The 22,031-nt window shown below is 36.9% G+C and overlaps 1 protein-coding gene across 1 annotated transcript in view; it reads right to left on the bottom strand.

Moving 5' to 3' along the window:
- The window catches only part of LOC129224763 (hypoxia-inducible factor 1-alpha-like), a 389,541-nt gene that overhangs the window by 47,857 nt on the left and 319,653 nt on the right, over positions 1 to 22,031 (bottom strand). The window contains exon 7 of the mRNA XM_054859311.1: positions 4,912 to 5,081. Within this exon, the coding sequence (XP_054715286.1) occupies positions 4,912 to 5,081 (170 nt within the window). The remainder of the gene's footprint in view (positions 1 to 4,911; positions 5,082 to 22,031) is intronic.

Below are 22,031 nucleotides of genomic sequence, written 5' to 3'. Positions count from 1 at the left end.
AAAAAATGAACTCGCCTAGTAGTTCTATAGTTGTAATGGTGACTCAAGTATATGGCGTTTTGGAGTGCTTTACCAAGGCACACTCATAATTTGATGTTTTGAAAATGTACTAGGGGCAAGACAATGACAGGGGTTCTAAATTTAGTGATCAACACAAGCTATGTAATAACTTTTTTTGACAATAATGGGTATTTTCTTTTAATAGTCTTTTTAGTAACACACTATTCTTCATACCTGCTAGGTGCTAATAATTTTACAGTGATAGTATTTAAATACGGTGGCATAAAGTGTGATTAAATATTGTATTGGGAATTTTATTTGCAGAGTCAAACCTTTAAGCTGTCATTAATGTATGAACTACTCATTTATGCCCAAATATTTCTAAGTTATCAAATTAAAATAATTATTTATATACTTAAAATATCTTTTTCCAGTATAATAAATTACATAGAGGACACTATACGTAATTTAAGAAAGTGCAATGAAGTTTTCAGATTTTTTATTTCTGTTTTAATGTGTTAATTAACTTGCAAAAATGCTGAATTTCAAAAATCCGTATCTTTTTTAAAAACCAAATACACAAAACAATATATATAACATGTATAGTACTTGAATGGAATATTCAATTGGCCAAGAAATTTTATTTTTAACTCCATCCCCTTTTGGTTTACAGGGGTCTAAAAATGTCATTTTTCTCAATTTTCTGAAATTTGAGGGGCTGTAATTTATAAAGGGTAAACAAACACACAATTACAGCTATATTTTCTCATTAGTGTAACTCAGTGATTAGTTTTTGCCATATTTCACTTTGCGTTTTTATCCCCTAAGCGAATTATGACCCTTTGAAATGAGTAAACATTTTACATTTGACCTTGAACTTTGGCCTGCTGCCATTATTTTAATTATTAAGTTACAGCTACATTACTCAGTGTGTGAGACTATTATCTTATTTACTTTAACATCAAAATGGAAAATGTTCTGCCATGATTGCTATTCAATTAGATTTGGATCAAAGTGCAAAGGTCTAAAAGTTCCATTTTTGACTACGAAAATGACTTTTGATGACCTCTAAAAAATCAAGGGTTAAGGTTAGAGATAAAATAAAAGTGGTTTTAAGCATCATTCATATGCATCTTTTTGGGATATGAGTTTCAAAAAAAATTAAAAATGGTTGAGCGCACTCATCCGAATCTGTATGGAATGACCCAATTGTGAAACACATTTTATCTCATCTCCGGTTGGGGCCCGGACTCCAATGAGCAGGGATAATCAGCACATAAGTCTTCCCCCCGACCTTCTGGAAAGGCAGATTATCGGCAAATGTCCTGGAAAGTTGCATTAAATTCGAACCTTATGTATCACATACGTTCATCATTTCAAAATTTTCCTGGAGGGCTCAAAAGATACATATTTGTCAATGCATATTGCAGTAGACGGTCAAAATTCGAAATACCAAAAATCCGAAGGCACTCCCACGAAGCTTTTATAAATTGCTCAACTGTTGTTAAGAAACAGATGCATTTCGTGAAATAAATTAATTTCCTCACAGTGCATACAGGGGCGGACTGGGTCCTCAAGAGGGCGCCAGCCTTGACTCCCAAAGCACGCAAATTAGGAATAAATAAATAAATCAACAAAGATACACAGGTTCGAGGGCTCAAAAAAAAAATAAGCTGAGGGCGTAGAGTGTCGAGGGCGCAAAAAAATGCATAGGTGGTGAGGTTCCAGGGCGCACAGGTGCCAGCGCACCGCCCCGCAACGGGCTGAAAGACCAGTCGGCCCTTAAGTTAGCTCCACACACACTCACACTCACACGGAAAAGGAAGCTGGTTTTACTCGTAAAACAAAAATACTCCAGTGGCCAATAAACATTGGCTTTATTTTAATGCTGCCAAACTCACGCTAACAACGACAGTGAAAGTATATTGGAAAAGTACCGAATATTTTCGCGTTTTTATTGTTAACAATATCAGATTTCATTTATAAAATAATTGTGCACATCACTTTTTTTTTGCATCAAAAAATTAAATATAATGTGCTAGCATTTTAAAAACTATTTAAGATTAAGAAAAACACTTTATAAGAATTAAAAAAGAAGACTAATTTTAATGCACAGTAGAAGCTCAGTTTGTGGCTGATCTCATCTCTTGGCGCCCCCCCCCCCCCTCTTCGGATTGTCCTGATCCTACGTTAAAAATTACCTTGCTTTTACGGGAAGAAGATATCGGGCTTTAGAAGACCAGCCATTTTACTTCACACCCCAATCCGGCACGTCACTACCTTTTTGACTTGATCTCCCGACGGGGGCGGCAAAGTGACCAAACAAAACACAAGCAGAACAAGTTTTTACTACACTGCCACTGAATAAGCCGTGAGCCCCTCTCCAGCCTCGAGGGTTGCTTTTCATTTATTTTTTCCTCTTGTCTTGATATACTTCCAAGAACATCAGGGCTATCTGGTCTGCTTTGAGAAATGCTCTTTCATTCGCGAGGGCTTCATTATCGCTTCATTGCTAGAAAATGTTTTATCGCACAAAAGACAATGCGGAAACTGCATATTTTGCTGTGACGTGACAAAACCAAATTTTAAATACTCTGCTGAATACTGCCAGCACTTCTTTTTCGAATTCATATCGAGCTTCTACACTACGAAACATGCACAGTTAAACAGAAATTCACTAAATTAAATCAAACAATAGAAACTACGTAAGGAGGTTTATGCGCTGATTGCAAGATTCTGAATGACAACTGATAAGTAAATGCAAAAATCCATTCCTTACACATATCCATCCACTTTTCATGCGTTAAATATATGCTGGCGCCAATGGTCAGACAGCGCTTACAAGATTTTTTTTCTTCCTCGTGAAAACGGCAATACAATAAAAGATATTATTTTTCGCTTTTGGGATTTTTTTTTTATCCGAACAGGATTTGATTGAGCTGTAAATCATACATGCCTTATTTTCTGGGAACGACTTCCTTTGATTTGAAGTGCCATATGCTTGTTTCAGTATTACACAACATAGGTATTCTGAAAGATATTTCTGAATTGTGTACCGATTTGTTTTAATAAATATAGTTTTTAAAAAGTCAAGAATTTCCCATTACCAGGTATCCGAATACCGGTCGCCCCCCTAACGCCCCCTAGAAGAGTTCGATCGCCCCTTTGGGGGCGATCGCCCCCAGGTTGGGAATCACTGACGTAGACCAAAACGAAGAAAACATTAAGAACCAAATCAAATCAATTTCTGAAAGACGGTCATCTCTTATTGAAAACTGCTAATTTTGTAGCACTAAAGTGCGGTTGTAGTATTTATCAAGAAGTCGCGCAGTTTTTAGTCTGTGCATGTAACAAAAAAAGAAAGATATGTACACATTAGAAAGGATTTGATGTGGTTTATTATTTTCAATGCATAAATTTGCCTGAGTACATTTTGTGCTTATTTTAAATTAGAACAAAATTCTTGACAGGACTTCCCAATTTACTTTTACAGTCAATACAGCTTTAAGAACTGTGACTTGCAACCTCGCTTTCACACTAGTCTATGAATAATTCATTAACGAAAATACAGTCTCTTGTGGAGTATTAGGTCTGGCATACTCAATCAGTGGCGGCAGGGTAATGGGAATAGTTACTCCTATAGGAATAGAAGTCTTTTTTCCTCTTCAAATTTCAATAAAACTAGAAAATGTTTCTAGAAAGTTTTTGAAAAGCAAGAGAGATTGTTTGTCAGATCTAAGGACAAAATTTAAACTAATAACTTCAATACGTACAGGGTGCTTCAAAACTCTAGGTATTAATACTTTAAGAGGTGATTAAAGAGCATATTAGGAACGGAAATCAACGCAGACATCATACCGTACCTCTCTGCCTAAAAGGGGGAATACAGGAGCCTAAACTTTAAGTGCTTTTCATGAATTGTTTTTAACAGGAAAAAAATAATCAGAATTTTTTTTAACTTGAAGGATAATTTATTCATCTTTTTGAAGTACACTTTGTAATGTTTTGAAGTCATTTCCACCAGAACTTGTGGAGTTAGAAGCTGTTGTTCACGGGGCAGTTTCCATCAGAGCTCGTTGCTTGGTAGGCATTACCGAAGCCACATTTTTGTAATTACAGTTTTTCTTTCACATAAACAACATATTTCCTAAGAATATAAATCTAATTGTGATCCAAAAAGTTGAAAATTGTACGTTTTTGAAGTGTTTTATTACAATGTTATGTTTTTCTACCTTTTTTTTTTTTTTTTTTGCATTTCTTGCATTAAAAAAAAATGTTTGCACAGGGGTGCCTACCTGGGGGGGGGGGGTGTCATGGTGCAGACTGCGCCATTTAAATATTGAAATTTTTAGGGAAAAGGTGTTTAAAGGGGTATTTTTCACTTTTTTCGGGGGGGGGGGGCTTTTTGTGGGGAGAGGGTCGCGATATTTAAGGCGGGTGTGTGCACTTTTGCGCTTGGGGGGGGGGGGTCCTCTCATTTTTATCTATAATATGATCAAAGAGTAAGGTTCATATAGAGTATAATTGAATAAAGAATATTCACACACAATTTCAGAACGATTGGTCAGTAACTTTTTGATCTAGCATGCCTATCACGCGTTGAAAAAAAGTTGTTTCGAGAAAAACGCGTTTGAATAAAAAAAAAAAAAAACTGAACGTTTTCGAATCTTCACAGTCACTTTAAGTGCTCATAGCATGGGAACTAAACGGAACATTTCAGTGAAATGTTGGCAACGTATTCTTGAATAGTTTTCCTGACATTTTATTGCATAAAAAAAGAGTGGATTTTTTGACCCGTCGAAACTGGTTCCCCCCTTTAAATCGGATTGAATGGTCTACTCGGGCTTGGATACCAAAATGGTTTAAATAATAACGAGCAAAAAAGGGAAGAAATCATGCACTGCAGCTTACTTTTGTTGAGCCTGAGGTAGGCGGCTGAGAGCCGTAAGATGCTGACTTTGTCCAGAGTTTTGTCGGCACTGTTCACCATGGGAACGATGTTAGCCAGTTCGCTGATGTAGGAGTTGAGTCGATCCCGACGCTTTTTCTCGGCCTGGTTGCGTTGCAGACGGGTAGACGGGCTTAAAAAAAATGGAAAAGTAAATCAGAGCTACATGACCGAAACCGTCATATAAGACAGGGGTTCCAAGCAAGGGCACCACAGGGGGGGGGAGAGAAAGTGGAGGCTCAAGCCCCCCCCCCCTTTGAAATTAGAAATCCTTGCTTTTAGTACTTTTTCTTTGCAAAAAATGTAAAAACATTTCTTCTCCAGCAATTAATTAATATTAATAAGTTATTAAAACTGTCCAATTTTAATAACTCTAATCTGTACTGAAATTGGTTTCTATGGGGAAAATATCCTGCAAAACCATGGGGAAAATATCTGAGCCCCACTTAAAATTTTGGAAAACAATGGGAGCAGAGCACCCATAGAAATGTACATTAAAGGAATAGTACTCGTATAAGCATACCTAAGTTCATTTTTAATTATAATTATGTCTGGTAATGCAAATTGAATAATACGGAAAGTTTTTTTCTGAAGATCTGCGATGCGACTCTAACTATGCAAAATACGATGCTTCCAATATTTTTTGTAATTTTTTTTTACAACGTGAAACATTTTTTTCACATGGGCTCATAGGAGTAAGTCCTATTCTCTGGTTTTTACGCCGAAAAGTAAGTGAAAAACCTGTAAAACAAAATAATAGAACAAAAAATGGTTTTGTTGATTTTTAAACTGTTTTAGGGGGGAAAACCCCCATGAGTCTCCGAACTTGGTCTAAATGTTCATGCTTTTGAACTTTGCACCTACTCTAACTCTAACCCCTCAGAAAATAGTTAATTTTTAGAACGTTACCTTCTCCTGCAAATAAAAATAATGGCTATGAAACTCGAAATCTTTAAAAGATTCGGGGGCGCCATTTCCAAAACGTGGTATGTGTAGGGGGAAAACGGTGCTCATATTTGGATTCAGGGGGCCATTTTGCACAAGAATCAGCATGAATTATGTCAAAAGCTTTTTGAAGATTTTTTTTTTTTTTTTTTTTGACGCATAGTGTTATTTGTTTGAAAATTTTGCAGAATTTGAAGGGAAAAAAATGCTTAGTACAATAGTTCAACAATTTTCAACTTTGAAAACTGTTCAACAAAAAAGTTCAAATGATTATCTCTCTCTAAAAAATAAAAAAATAAAAACACAATCTTGTGGTTAGGAGCGTGTTTGATGTTAAGGATTTATACAGTATGAGTTAACTGAGGTAATGGTGCGAAGCAAGGCAAGCATGCTTTACTCTTCTTTTAGAAAGATTTTAAACAAAGATTTTGAAACAATATCTTTGTGGTTTTTTAACTCAAATTGCACAACGTCATAGGTGAGCAATACTTTTCAAATAATGTTGTTTCGCATTGGCTCATATTTATAGTTTCTTTTCAATAAAATCTTCCACTAAAAACATTTGATGTAGTGAAATTTTTACATTTGATGTAGTGAAATTTTTACACAGCATGGATAACGCAATTTTTTTTTTTTCAAACGCTAAAATTGTCGTAACCAGGTAAATAAAATTAACGGGTTTAATCCTCTCTTGTTATAATGTCTCCCATGTAAAAATTAACAGTATTGATTCTCCCTCGATACTCTATCAAAATCACTTTTTTTCCCCATGCCATAGCAACTGAATTGGCGGTTTTCATTTCTCTTTATGCTGCTAAAAAACTTACGAGTTTCATAAGCTTGAAATTGAACACGAAACCACGATTTATCCAAATGCTTAAAAGCGATGGATGCAAAACAATAGTCGAGTGACCATTGTTTGTTTCCTCTCGTGTCAAATAACTTTTTGGCTCAATGCACTGTTTATGTTACAATGGTTCCATCCAGGCAATTTACAAATCTACTACGCTGTTTTTCATTACATAATATCACGCCCGCGCCAGTGTGATGATCTCTACATAGCATAAAAATGAAGTCTCCAAAAAGCGTCTGTGTGTTTGAACTCGCTAAACTCGAGAACTACCCGGCTGATTTCGCTGAAAATTTCACAATTTGTTCCTTTTAAGCTTTGAGAAGGTTTGCAGGCCAGTTCGGGGAAAAAAAATAATAATCGATGAATAGTTCTTTTTTTATTCCAATTCAGACCCAATTTTGACGTAAATTCCCGAGTATGGGAGTGAAAAATTACTTGCAAATATTTATATTACATAACGTTGGAAAGAGAAGAATTTTCCGCGTTCTACGCAATTTGTTTCAATGCTCTAATTACTTACGGCGGCGGTTATTTGCTTTTTTAGCTCGAATTTGTTTAGGCTTAGCTGAAATTTAGGCACTACTTTCTTCATTAAATCTATCAATAAAAAGCGAAGGAATTATCCCACAGTTTTTTTTTTTTTTTTTTTTTTTTTTTTTTTTGACACCATTCGAAAGAGCTGCTTTTTTTACTCCAGATCTAACTCAACTTATGGTCGAAAGTTTAACCCTCTATCTCCATTAGAAAAAAAGTTACAAGCGAATTAAATTAAGTTCAAAAATCTGTTCTCTGTTCAAGTTTTTAACCATTTTATTTTGCGTTTCCACGGTAACACCTTTTTGAATCCATTGTTCATTTTCATCTTTCTCATTTTCAATTCTTAAACTTATTTTATTTTGTGTTTCCATGGTTACGCTTTTTAAATCCATCTTTCTCATTTTATTTTAATTTCTTAAAAGTATTTTAACATCTGTCGTCATTTTTTGGAGAGGAAATTTTGCATGATGGTTTTTTTCTTCTTTTATTTATGCCTGATTGTTGAATATACGTCACTTGACACAATTTTTGTTTTCAAAGTACACCGGGCAAAGCCGGGCAACGCAGCTAGTGTATCTTGTGTAAACACAAGATGCTAACAGTTGACGAAAACAAGAAGAAATACGTGAGAAATTAATACAGGAGACAATTTCAAAGATTTAGTACCGTTTAGTATTGGCGTACATTCCTTTATTTGGTACTTTGGTTGAATAGTATGGCTCTGATACTAATGTTTACAACATTTTAGGGAGTTCAGTGAAAGGTGAACGTGTTATTAGAGCGGACCTGCCCACGGTAGATATCCTTCTTCTCCTGACATGTAGGCTGTTACAAAAGCCGTCCTTTAATATCGGGTAGATGTCTCGTTCTTGTACTAAATGAAATTCTCATATAGATAATAGCGAATTCACTGTTCGAGTAACGTTCATGACGTCATTAACAATGAAATTATGATAATTTGATAATATTTTTTGGTAATGTTTGACATGCACAGGGAAAGGCTTTATTTCGACAAGGCTGAACTCGATCTGGTCACTTAACTGTTTTTCTGGTAACATTCATTTTAGGAGAGAATGAAGAAACGAAAAAGGGGTCAACAATGAATGCTAGCTACTAGAGTGGAGAGTTAATCCACAGGAGTTACGGTTAAAGTTTCAAGTATCAAAATATCACCAAGCAAGCAATGGCTTCGTTCAAATATAGAAGCACTTTTAACCGCCATACCTTGACGGACGACGTTTTAGTATTGTAATATTTTTATTCATACATTTGAATTCAGGGGTGATAATGAAAAATTTTCCGAAGACATTGTGAAATTTTCGGAAACTATGAAGAAGCTCGACCCCTCATCCCCCTTTCCAGGGAAAACTCGTTAAATGCATACAAAAATCATTGAAATCACTGGGAAAAAAATGCAATAATTCGTCAGCCCTAGAATGTGTTGTCCGCTCAAAATTTTCGGAAATTTCGGATCACTAACACCCCTGTTTTGAATGTAAACTACCAAAGAAAGACGCAAAAAGTGGAGATGTCCTCTTCTATTACTATAGTATAGACAGAACCGCAGAGAGCCAAGGCGGGCCCCTTTCAGTTAAGCCACCGGGCCCCTCCCGCCCTCTAAAAAAGAAAAAGAAAATAAATTGAATTCTGAAATTTTGAATTCAAATTATGTTTTTCGCAATCACGAGTTGCGACAGGATCCTACTCATTGGTTACTACCCTACTCGCTTGTTTCTAGACACAGCTCCTGTCCCTCCAAGCCTACCTCTCCTCTTGAACGGAGACATGTGTATTAGTTGTGTATGTGTAGGCTTTTGTGTGTGTGTAAACCTGTGTGTATGCACGTTGGCGTGTGTGTATGTGTGTAAAAACGCGCGTGTGTGTATGTGCATCAGCGTGCGTGTGTATAGAACATGGACGCCACCGATCAGGAGCGGCTGCCGGAGGACGGAGAGACCGCGCCTGCAGGTGACAGTGAGGGTTGAAAAAGGCACGGACATCAAAGACGGTCAAATGAGAACAATAAACAATCGCGATTGCTCAAAAAAGAGAAAAGAGGGAAAAAAAGAGAAAAAAGGGGGAAACAAGAAAAGAAAAGGGGAAAAGGGAGGGCAGGTCCGTCCGAAGAGGGGGGCGAGCGGGGCAATCGCCTCGGGCGCTGGGATGTGAGAGGGCTCCCTAAACTAAGCTTTAGCTGCCTTAAAAAATTTTTTCAGTATCATTCTTTATTAAAAATTGTTCCTAAAAGTCAGCACATTAGATGAAATTCTTATCTAGAATGGCACCATATAGAAATATTTCAGATTACGTGTTCAATTATATACGAAATTAATATGTTGGGTACTTTTCCATTGTACATTCTGTATGTGAGAAGGCCTTCTGTGTGTGAGAAGGTGGGAGGAAGGGGATGCCAGAAAATACGCGCCCCAGGCACTGTCATCTCTTACGACGGCCCGGGGGGGGGGGGGGGGGACTGCTTACCAGAAAACATAACTACATTTTAAGTGCCACAGCAGAACATGCAAAAGAGTAAATTTTATTTAATCTTTACGTTTTTTTCTTATTTGGAGTCCCCCCCCACCATTTTCTTCCTTTTTTATTTGCTTCTTTTCTTTTTTTTGCGTCAGTGTCCCCCCCCCCCAAAGGCCCGGGCCCCTAGTTTCCGATTAGGCTGAAATGGCCTTCCGTCGGGCATGAGTATAGAGCCTCGATTATCCGGACTAACAGGGACTAAAGGCAATCCGGATAATCCAGAGTAAGGAAAATAAGCAAAACCAATCCTAAAATAAGCAGATGCACCTTCTGTTACTGCAAACAACAATGCTTTGTAACAAAATTTGCTTCACACAATCCACACTTGATCATTTATGTTATTCAAACGCTTTATCATTTATGGTTCAGCTGCTCTGTTGTCGGTCTGGAGCTCCAAGTAAGCCATGATGTTTGATAGATTGATATTATCTATGAAGGAGTTGTCAATTTAATCAAAACAAAAAGCAAATGGTTGGCTCACTTAAGTTCAGCTCTCATACCTTAAATTTGTTATTCAAGTGAAGACAAAACTTTTTTAAAACTTAACGAATTTGATCCAGATTGATCGGAGATCCGGAAGCCGGATAAACGAAGTTCTACTATAGTTTAACAGGATTTCAACTGAGTTTCAGTAGTCCTTACAATTGTGCCTATTCAAAGTAGTGATTGCGGCTAGACTAGTTAAAAAACTAGTTGCGATTATGCATTATTTGAAAACAAAACAGGCTGCATCGAAGGGAATACGGTTATATGGAGTCTGGTATAACAATGTAATTTTTAATATCCTGACAGGCATGAAAGTGCCAGTTTAGAAAAAAGCTGAACTCCACGCGGATTGAAAATTACCAAAGTACTGTCTGTTCTCGAACTCTGCGACTAGCAGCTGCGAACGGTTCTAATTGAAAAAAGGGGTGATGGTTTAAGGAAGCGCAATAAATTAATGAAACAAATTGAAAACTAGCACTTATTTAGAAACAAAAAACTAAAGGGGTAAAAATAAATCAATTAATATAAATATAAAATTAAGACGATTAAAAGTAGCATATGCTAAAATAGCTTGAAACTTTCAAAAGAGATAAAATATTAGCAGGATGTAAAAGGATTGAATTCTCAAACAATTGAGCCATTTCCATCGATGCATGTGTTTGATGTTGCCCAAACAAATTTATTTTTCACTTATATGTGTTTGAAAAAATGCAAATTCATTTTAACTACAACAACAAGCTTTTAAAATCAAATTACCTCCACTTTTTCTGGCACGATTTTTTAAACAGATTTATATTAATCTCAAATACAGCCAAAAAAAAAAAGCGGATTTTCGCGAAAAAGCGGAAAACTTTCATGCCGTTCACATTTTGAGAAAAATTTAATGAAAAACTTAGAAGGGAAGTTTATTTATGTATTTCTTTACTTACCACGTGAATTTTTCGTCGGTAAATTTATCAGGATGGCACATAGTACAGTGCAATTAGACATAAACCTCAACATCCAAAGTAAAAGTTTCCCTTCAACTCCAAATTGTTGTATACTGTCCACATATTGTTTGGTAAAAAGTTACACCGTTTTCAGCGTCGGGTTTTGAGGGGAGGGGGGGAAGAAGTTGTTAAATTAGTAGTTTTATCAGTTTTTCGGAAATATTTAGACACCTACGGGATTTAGCGCAAAAAGTGCAATATACAAAATAATCTACACTAAATTACGAACAAAATGGTACTAAACATTATTTTGTAAAGTGAACGGTTCCAGAGTTACGGAAAGTGAAAAAGTAGAAAATTTTCGCATTTTTAAGATTTTTAATGAAAAATGAAATTACAACTACTACGTTCACAGAAATAACTAAACAATTTTAATAAAAAGTGATATTTTACAGTTGTATTGTAGTCTAAAAGAAGCTAAGAGGCACCACATGGGGTTATAGTCTAAGATCCCACTAGGCTTGACCTACCCTCATCGAGTTTCCTAAAATAGCTACCATATAAGAAGAGTAAAAGTTGTAAATAAAACGTGAAAGTAAGAATTTCTACCTCTTTCACGTAAAATAAATCAGGGTGTACAGGTGTTAAAAGGTGCCTAAAAATAAGTAATTTACCCTCATCGAGTTTCAGAAAATCGCTACCATGAATGAAGAGCAAAAGATGGAAATAAAACGTTAAACTAAGGTTGCCTACGTTTTTCGGTCCCCTAATCAAGATTGTCAGGGGATAAAAGGTTTCCAATGAGGCAGATAACTTACCCTTCATCGAGTTTCCCGCAAATTTTTGTCATAAATGAAGAGTAAAAGCTGTAAATAAAACGCTAAAGTAAGGTTGTCTAACTTTTTCCGGTCCTAAGCAGGGTTGCCAGAGACTAAAAAGTGCCTAAAAATGAGTAATTTACCCTCATCGAGTTTCCAAAAATTGTTGCTATAAATGAAGAATAAAAGCTGTAAAGAAAACGAGAAAGTAAGGTAGCGTGTGTGAACTAATTAGGTTTGCCAGAGGCTAAGAGGTGCCCAAAAATGGGAAATTTACCCTCATCCAGTTTCCACATAAAATATATAAAACAAATGTAAGTAAAAATATTACAAAACCAATGGTATAGGGTTGCCTAAGTAAAAGTACTCCAATCATAGGGTTGTCGCTATTCAAAGTTTCAATATTGAAACTTCGACTCAATCAAACAATTGACTAAATCGATGTAACTATCAACTAAAGTGAATTTCTAGCTAACGCTAAGAACAAAGTGGGCCTTATTTCTCTCCTTACAATGCACTTGCGAAGAGGCGGTTGTACAGTTCATCAAGCATCAGGTAACGTCGACTTATTAACAGTTTTAAAAGCTATTGGTAAAGCTAAGACTGGAGTTGAAGTTTGTGTGATTGGTGATGATACGGACTTAGTAGTCTTGTTGACTGTTCACACACCATCAGAAAACAAATTGAAAATGGTAGTACCAAAGAAAGGCAATCATCAGGAAAAGGTGTACACTATTTCGGACATTCAGCGAGGCATTGGAGATATGAAAGGTGTACTATTAGCAATGTACGCCTTCACAGAATGTGACACTGTATCATTTATCTACAAGGGAAAAATTTCACCGTATAGAAAAAGCGCAAGCCAACAACGCTCTTCGTATGAAGCATCTAGTCTTTAGCAGTCTCAAAGCTGACCCCAGTGCAGTGGCTGACGGATTGAGAAGAAATAAAATGGAAGAAGTGAAGACTTTCATTCATGAAACCAAGGCCCCAAGTCACGTGATGGATTTTAAAGCAAAGTATTGGTAGAAATCAGGTCTCTTTCGCTTGTTTCACGCAAAATATGCCAACCATTTGTCGTTGTTGACTCACGTGACTTGGGGTCTCCGGTTCAGATTTTGCTAAACCAATGATTGGACTTGCTTCCTCCATTTTAATTCCTGCTCTATGGGCTGACGCAGGAAAGCATTTCCTTTTTGCGATGTTTGGAGCCAAGAATACTGAATATCTACACAGTTTTCGCTACCAGTGTTACTTGCAGGCTATTGCAAAGCAGCCCATATATTCATTGTTCAAGTTGGCTGCACTACCCACCACTTCAGCAGCTTCCATGCAGCATTCATATAGAACATAACACCAGGTCCATTAGTAGCTGGATGAGAAAAAGAATGCTCCAGTGGGGGTGGAAGAAGATTAGTGAACACCTGAAACCACAATTACAGCAATGCGTTCTGCAGCTCCCCAGGAATTACCTTCCCCCATAGTGTACGTTTGCAAAGACGAATGCGTCCGTAACTGCAAGTGCAGAAATAGTGGTCTAATCTGCTCAAGTATAAGCAGTAATTGCTCAGGTTTAGGATGTATTCACAGGGACACCAATATCATAGACGAAGATCTAGAAGAGGACGGTGATGTGTTTGAAGAGGATTGAATGCTGGTGAATACCTTTTATCACACACAGTATGTCGCATTTAACGTTCTACATTTTTATTAAATATTGGTATTGAACTCAGTTTAGGAACTTCAAAAACTTTGATAAAATATGGTTGCAATATACAGACAAATATGCCTATTTTCTAAAGAAAAAACTTCAAAATCTGCACTTTTTATCATTAAAAATAATATAATTATAAACCATAATTGTTAAGCACATTTTTATATTTAAAAATCATCTATGTTGAAAATATATTCATTCTTACTGCGGCATTGTCTAGAGAAAGTTCGGGTTTCTCCGTGCCACAGATTTATACAGTCACGCGGCCAATGAAATGCTCTTTTCCCTTAAAAGTAGAGCCACTTGAGTAGGTGGTGAGGTTGTCGTTCCCTCAAGGGCTTATCACAAACATACCACCGGCCGCTACAATCGTAATTTGCTTTTACAAAACACAATTCATACAAAAAATTGGTTTCCTTAGTGATAATAAATATTTATTCCGAAAAATCTAAAAAAATACAAAAATTTTCTATTATTACACCCTCTGTAACTCTGGAACCGTTCACTTAACAAAATAATGTTTAGTACCATTTTGTTCGTAATTTAGTGTAGATTATTTTGTATATTGCACTTTTTGCGCTAAATCCCATAGGTGTCTAAATATTTCCGAAAAACTGATAAAACTACTAATTTACCAACCGACACCCCAAGGGAGCATGAAAAAATGTCGACTTAAGCGGATGTCAACTTACTGAGATTCCATTATTTCAATTTCTTAAGAGTTTATATATCACCTACTTACTAACGTCAACATTCACGTTATGAAATTTAATTCCAGTAAAGACATTTTCTTTCGTTTTTTTTTTTGAAAAGTACACAATAAAATCACTAATATTATTTGAATACTTTGTGAGGAATAAATCCATTATTTTTAAAAAGAGGTGAAAAAGTTTCTGGTCAGTCAGGAAGATTAAAAGTCCCAAAAGTCCTGCTCACAACATGTGAGCAGCATGTGCAAAACATATCATGGTGCCTTCTTTCTCTAAAAGACGTCCATGAGTACATTTATCCTACCCTTTCCTTAGAATTAATTGCATTAACAGCGCAGAGTGTGGTGGCTGACTCCACTGGATAAAGGGTGGAATTTTCTAAAAGAGCTTTCCAGAAAAGGATTGACTGACCAAGAAATCGCAGCGTAAAATTCTGAGAAGACGTCAAAATGAAAATATGGGTTTGGGCAAAAAATGAACTACAATAATAGCAATTGAATGTCTAGTCAAGTTAGAGAGGTTTTTGCCCATTTAAATTAGCATTGGACCAACCATAAGAAAAATAAATGTCGAGTTACCGAGGTATTCGAGTTATCCGCGTGTCGAATTACAGAAGTTTCACTGTATAACTAAAAACTTAAAAGGTCTAAAAACAACTAATGTATACGGATGCAGTACATAAGGTTTTTTTATTTTGTCTGAAACCGATTTTTGTGCATTATGACTAAACTGACGCTGCTAAACGGAAATTGTATAACAGAATCAAATAAAAAGCATCTATTTGCAACACAAATAAAATGATGTAATTTATATAAAACGATTACCGATGTATGGAAGCTACCAGCGATCACAGCAATAGGTTTTGGAATAAAAAGGAAAATAACTTGGAAGCTAAACGTGAATGAGGGTTATCTGCAACAGCTGAACAGCTGTAGGAATTAGAACAGAATCCTTCCAGCTGAAATAACAGATTTTTTTTTTAAATACCAAGCACTTTTCATAATGCACTCAAAAGGACAAAAAAAAACTTTTCTGGGTCAGAAAGGACAATTTAAGATTCCCTGTAGTTTTCGAAAATTCTAAGAAAATGACACCACAAATGAAGAAAAATTCGGCTCAAGTCATTGAAGAGAATTTCTTATCATTATCTAGCTTTCAATCACATAACTTTGAGCGTTAAAACATGCATATTTTTCTTATTGGGAAAGTTAGGTTTGAAATGACTAGAACCGCACTTTTCTTCGTTTGTGCTGTCATTTTCTTGGAATTTTCGAAAACTACAAGAATTCTTAAATTGTCCTTTTTGACCCAGAAAAGTTATTTTCTCCTTTTGAGTGCATTAAGAAAAGTGCTTGGTATTTTTTTAAAAAAAATCTGTTATTTTATTCTTTTTTGTGTAAATGTATTTCAGAAATAGAATAATTTTACCCTCACGAAACTTCACCTTATTTTTCATATAAACGCTCGGTACTAAAAGGGAAAAAACCTATATACGTGTCTAAAACTTTAAGAGTCATTTTTTAAAGCTGGACAATTTTAATAGTTGATGTCTTCAATTTTCGTAAAAATTTCAGGATGTGTTAGTGGTACTATGATAAGAAAAAGTGAAGTTTTTTTTTTCTAAAAAACTGATTTGTTTGTCCTTGAGTAGGGGGGTCAAAGTTTAAGGTCTTGAAACAAAACAGCTAAATATACGATTGCTTTGCTTCAAAAGCAATGAGTGAACCAAGCCAATTCTTTTAAATGTGGATATTACTTGATACTAGGTACACGCTAGCATAAATATTTTGGTGACTCACTCACGGCTATGAGGGCAAAGGTGAATTGAAACTGCTACTTTTTTTTAACCTTGTTTGGGCCCGGATATCTGCTAAAGACGTGAGTAACCCTCGGAAATAAGTATATTATTAACTACTCACCACAGTATAGTACTAAGAAAAATATAAAATAGCTTTTGTGTCTCTTGGTTTTAGTAGTTAAACGGTCTCAAAGTCGATGATTTTTTAAAAATGCCCAAGTTTAGAGGTCAATAACTCTGATCGCTACGGCTCAACAACTTTGGGGCACAGCTGAGTTGTAATCCGAGAGGTGTAGTTTAAGGTCCAGGTTAGAACCCCATGGCAATTAATCAACTTTTAACTACACTGTCTCAAAGTTGATAATTTGAACAAAACGAATCAGAGTTTTAGGTCAATTACTCTAAAACGCCAGAGTCAATAACTTTGAACAAGAGCTGTAATTATGCTCTACGTCAAGTAGTTATAGATTCATGTCAGAAAACCATGAGATCTAATCATCCTTACTTTATTAAATGGTCTCAAAAATGATAATTTCAGTATGAAAAAGCGTTTTTTCACGAGTTTATATAAGTGCTACTAAAAATCTTATGAGCACAATCTCGCATAAATACTAGGAACGAATCAACAGCCAAATGTGCTTTAAGCTCCCAAAGTTTCATGCTTCCAGTGTAATAAAATTTTCTGTAACCTTGACCACAACATGGCAATTCTTCTCAAAAATTCGATCCGCCATCTTGGAGCACTATATTTTGGATATATCCTTAGATTTTGGATCTCGGAAGCTGAAAAGTAGCATCAGGTTAGTTTCAAAGACATCTCTACGCCTCCATAAAATTTCATCCCATTCGGGGATGATCGAGCGGGGGCAGTTCGAAAAATCGGGTCAGTTGACGTGGAATCACTCTGATATAATCATTATGCACATTTCACCTCCATCTTTTGTCTCTGTCTAACAAATCTGTGTTTTTTCCTTTACTTTTTCTTTTTTGGACGATATACATGTATTTATATTTTTACTTTTGAGCCTTATTTAATAAATTTGTTTATTTATAGAAGTTTATCACTCAGTAGTGCTAATTCTACTGTAATTATGAACTCAATCTCTTACCCAATTGCAATACGTACTCTTCCTAAAATATAGCATTGATTTATGATCATTATCAAGTCAAAACTAACAAAATATGCAAGTGAATTGTCACAATGTTATATCAGGGTGATTCCACATCAACTGACCTAAATTTCTCAAATTGTCCCTGCTAGATCATTCTCGAATGGGATGAAATTTTATAGAGGTGTAGAGATGTCTTTCAAACTAACCTATGCAAATTTTCAGTTTCCAAGATCCGAATCCTGAGCATCTATGATCTCCAAAATACACTCAAGAGCCAAAACATTATGACCACCTGTCAATAACGAGTTGGCCCACCTTTAGCGCGCAACACAGCTTCAACCCGCCTTGGCATGGATGCCACAAGTCCTTGGTAGATGGCCGGAGACAGATTGTACCAGATGTTTAAGCAATTGTTACGCTAATCCGAGATATTGCGAATTGGTGGTCTTTGAACTATGAGCTGCCATCTCATGACATTCCAAATGTGTTCTATCGGATTGAGATCCGGTGAGTAAGGCGGCCAGGATATTAACTGGAATTCAGCATCATGTTCCTTGAACCACTCCAACACAATTTTAGCCTTGTGATACGGGGCATTGTCCTGTTGGAACATTCCATTTCCAGCTGAAAAACAGAGGCCATGTAAGGGTGCTACTGGTCCGCAATGATGTTCAGATACCCTGTAGCATTCAGGGTCTACTGTACCACAACCATGGGTCCCAGAGACGCCCAAGAGAACGTCCCTCAAAGCATAAAACCGCCACCACCGGCCTGTGTTTGACCTACTGTACATTGAGGGAGCAACTGTTCGCCCGGGAGACGGCGTATCCTGACACGGCCATCGCCGTGATGCATGACAAAACGTGATTCATCTGACCAGGCAACTCTCTCCCACTGATCCATGGACCAGTCGCGATGTTCCCGGGCCCAGCGTAGATGCAGTTGGCGGTGACGCTTGGTCAGCAAAGGCACACGAGTGGGACGTTTGCTGCATAGCCCCATATCCAACAGTGTCCGCTGAACAGTGTGCTTCGATACTATTCTACTTGGCCCTGCATTGTATTGGGCTGTCAGCTGAGCCACTGTCTGGCTTCGGTTTTGCTTCACCATGCGAGACAGTCTCCGACGACCTTTTTCTTCGATAGCGTGTGGACGTCCAATAACATGTCCAGGGCCGATCCTAGGGTGTCGGCCGCCCGTGTGCAAAGACCTAATGTGCCGCCCCTCAAGAGTAATTTGCATATTTTGACTCATCTTTAACGTTCATATAAATCTTTCTTTAAATTTCTATACCAAGTTCAAATTTAAAAAAGAAAGGAAAAAAAAACAGAAGAATGATGAACTTATAAAAAGGAAGAAAAGTTTTATAGTAAGAAACTCCTTAGGAACAATTTATATCTTTGAAAAAAGTAATAGATACCAAAATTTACTAGTCTTAAAAACGCATTTTATAGTCTGTCGTCGGTGACATCAGAGGAAGGACGGAAGATTGGGAAGCGGGGGGGGGGGGGGGGGGGGGGGGAATCAGGAGAGGGGGGATTACTCCGAAAAAAAATTATCGAAATTGGCGTATGAAAAATAGTTTTAGGTTATCTTTGGTTGGGTTCGGTTGCTACGACGAAAGAGTCGGGTATACTCAAGGTGCATGGAGAAATTTTCGAAATTGATGTCAAATATCGCAATTTTAGGAAATTTTTCGAGACTTCAGGAGGTAGTAATGTTGATGTTCTTTCCTAAAATTCTTTCCAAATTGAAATCAGTTTGAAGCTATTTTTTGTAACCGTAGCGTAGGAAAAATCGGCGCTCTTCCCGAAAATTTTCCGAAACTGAAGTTTTAAACACGCAATTTTGGGTTACCTTTGTTGACGTTGCTAAAGGGAGGGAGATTCAATCGTCTCCCATCGAAGGTTTTCGAAATTGAAATTTAAACCGCAAATTTAGGCTGTCTTTGGTGATAGTAGGGGATATGGCGGCTTTCCTCCGGTAATTTCTCTTCATTATTGTTTAAAAACCCATTTTGGGCCATATTTGAAAACGATAGGGGAAACGTGAAAATATTCCGAACCGAAATATTTTTCAGAACTAAAATCCATTATAGGCTATTTTTTAGAAGGAAGGGTTTTGAGGCTCTTAATCGGATGTTTCTAAAAGCGCAATTTTATACTATCTTTAATGACGTTAACGATACTGAGAAGCTTCGGCGGATCTTACGGATATTTTTCGATATTAATATCTGAAAAATACAACTATAGACTTTTGTCCAACTCACCTCGACGATTGATAAGCATGCATTAGCGCAGTAAAAAGTTACATAAGCCAAGCAGTTCTCCTCCGGAATTTTTTAGAAATTGAAGTCCCAAAAAACGTATTTTAGGCATTGTTTGACAACGATGGGGCTAAAAACGGGCGGGGGTTCAGTGTGCCCTCACGAACTGTTCTTAGAAACTGAAGTCAATTTCAGGCCAGTTTAGGCAGGAAGGGTTCTGTGGCTCCACGGAACAGTCTAAAAATGAAATTTTGAGGTATAGTGATTGCATTGGAAAAAAGGGGGATCCGGGGTCCTTTCCCGAAAGTTTTTGAAACTAATGTCTGAAAAAAGTAATTTTAGTTTGTTTTTCAATAAATTAAGTGAGAGGGGGTGGGATTAGGGGCTTCTCTAAAGACGCTAACTGAGACTGTCTTTGGTAGTAACTGCAAAAAATCCTTCGCAAAAATTTCGAAAAAGAAATCCGAAAAATGTCATTAAGCAATTTTTGATGATATTAGGAAAGGTTGTCCTTTAAAAACGCATTTTAGATTTCGGAGCCAACATTTTTAGGCTATGTTTGATTAAGTTAAGGTGGAAGGAGTGAATCAGAGACTTAATTGGGTCCTTAAGATCGGTGGTTCAACCAGTGAAATGTTCTGAAATTGAAGTCCTAGAAACGCAATTTTAAGCCTTCTTTAATCCCGTCAAGGAGGTCATGGCGTCCTTTTGGATCTTCGTTTAAACTTACTACCCAGTGCAAGAGCCCTGTCCTCCTACCTGATCTGAAACGGGGCAGTTCATTCGGGATTTTAATTCGAAAAAAATGCCGTCAAGTGGGAAAATTACAAAATTTTAGTTCGTCATAAATATATGTTTGACTCTCAAAGGAGTCGCAATTTTCCACTTTCTTTCCACGCATCCACGATTATTGAACACAGATTTTGTTGTTTGAAATGCTTATGATGAGAGTATCTAATCAGTATAGCTTTTTTTTTATATAAGTCAAAAATGTTTTCATTGTTTAGGTCTATAAAAGCTTGGAGGGTAAACATTAGTGGCCGCCCTCGGTGCCCCTTTTAGAAGGCACCCTTTCATGCTTCAGGAGGGGGCCATTTCCCCTCCCCTGTATCCATGTCTGATTACCGGTTCTGTCACAAATTTTTGCAACCAAATGAAGCATGCGTGTAAAGAGTTAACGGACAATAAACCAACACAATGTTCCCAAACGTTCTATTGTTCTTAAACTATGCTATATGCTGTCGGGAAATCGACACTTACTTTGATAATTGAACATTTAAAATTCAGCATATTTATTCGGCTTATTATAAGTTATCTTGTGAGAAATTCTTGAGGAATTTTTCTTGATTATAAGTACTACATGATGCGGCCTGCGGCCGCCCCTTGCTTCGGCCGCCCTTGTGCGGTGCACACTCTGCACACCTGCTAGGATCGGCCCTGAACATGTCGTCTACTGCTGGTTTCACCGTCATTCGTCCACTTTGCATAAGTAATAACAACTGTAGGTCGCGAACAACCCACGAGTCGTGCAGTTTCTGAAATACTTGTTCCGAGCCTTCGAGCTTCGAGCCATTACAATCTGCCTTCTATCAAAGTCGCTTAGATCCACAGCCTTTCCCATCACACACAGAAGTAAGTGGAAGAATGATTCTTCAGATTCTCCAGCAGCAGTTAAAGACCACTTCCACGTGATCACGTGCCTTCCACGTCATCCAGGCGAGTTCATTGCAAAATGTAGGGGTGGTCATAATGTTTTGGCTCGAGTGTCTAGTGCTCTAAAATGGCGGATCAGCTTTGTGAAAAGAATTGCCATGTTGAGTGGTCAAGGTTACAGAAAATTTTATAACACTGGAAGCATGAAACTTTGAGAGATTAAAGTACATTTGGCTGTTGATTCGTTCTAGTATTTATGTGAGTTTGAGCTTGTAATATTTTGAGTAGCACGCATATAAACTCGTGAAAAAACGCTCTTTTATTCTGAAATCATCATTTTTGAGACCATTTAATAAAGTAAAATGATTAGATCTCATGGTTTTCTGACATGATTCTAAAACTACACCACGTAGAACATGATTACAGCTCTTGCTCAAAGCTATTTATTGACTCTGACGTTTTAGAGTAATTGACCTTAAAACTGTTTTCTTTGGCAAGTGAACGAACAGTGTCTTCGCCTTTCTGTAATAAAATTTCAGTTGGTTCTTTCTTACAGCATGATTCAAGTAGGTAAGTATTGATTTTAGTACTTTTAGGAGGTCTAAAAGGAAAGAGTGGTTCTTGAGTTATGTCCAGGGAAGAATGGGCAAGATGAATAGCCTCTCTGTCTCTGATATCCCTGTCTGCAGCGTTGATGATCGCTGAAGTTTTGATGTGCCTGTCCAAGCTT

Source organism: Uloborus diversus, chromosome 6 (assembly GCF_026930045.1).
Source record: "Uloborus diversus isolate 005 chromosome 6, Udiv.v.3.1, whole genome shotgun sequence".
Lineage (NCBI taxonomy): Eukaryota > Metazoa > Arthropoda > Arachnida > Araneae > Uloboridae > Uloborus > Uloborus diversus.
This window is presented reverse-complemented; position numbering and strand designations above follow the sequence as displayed.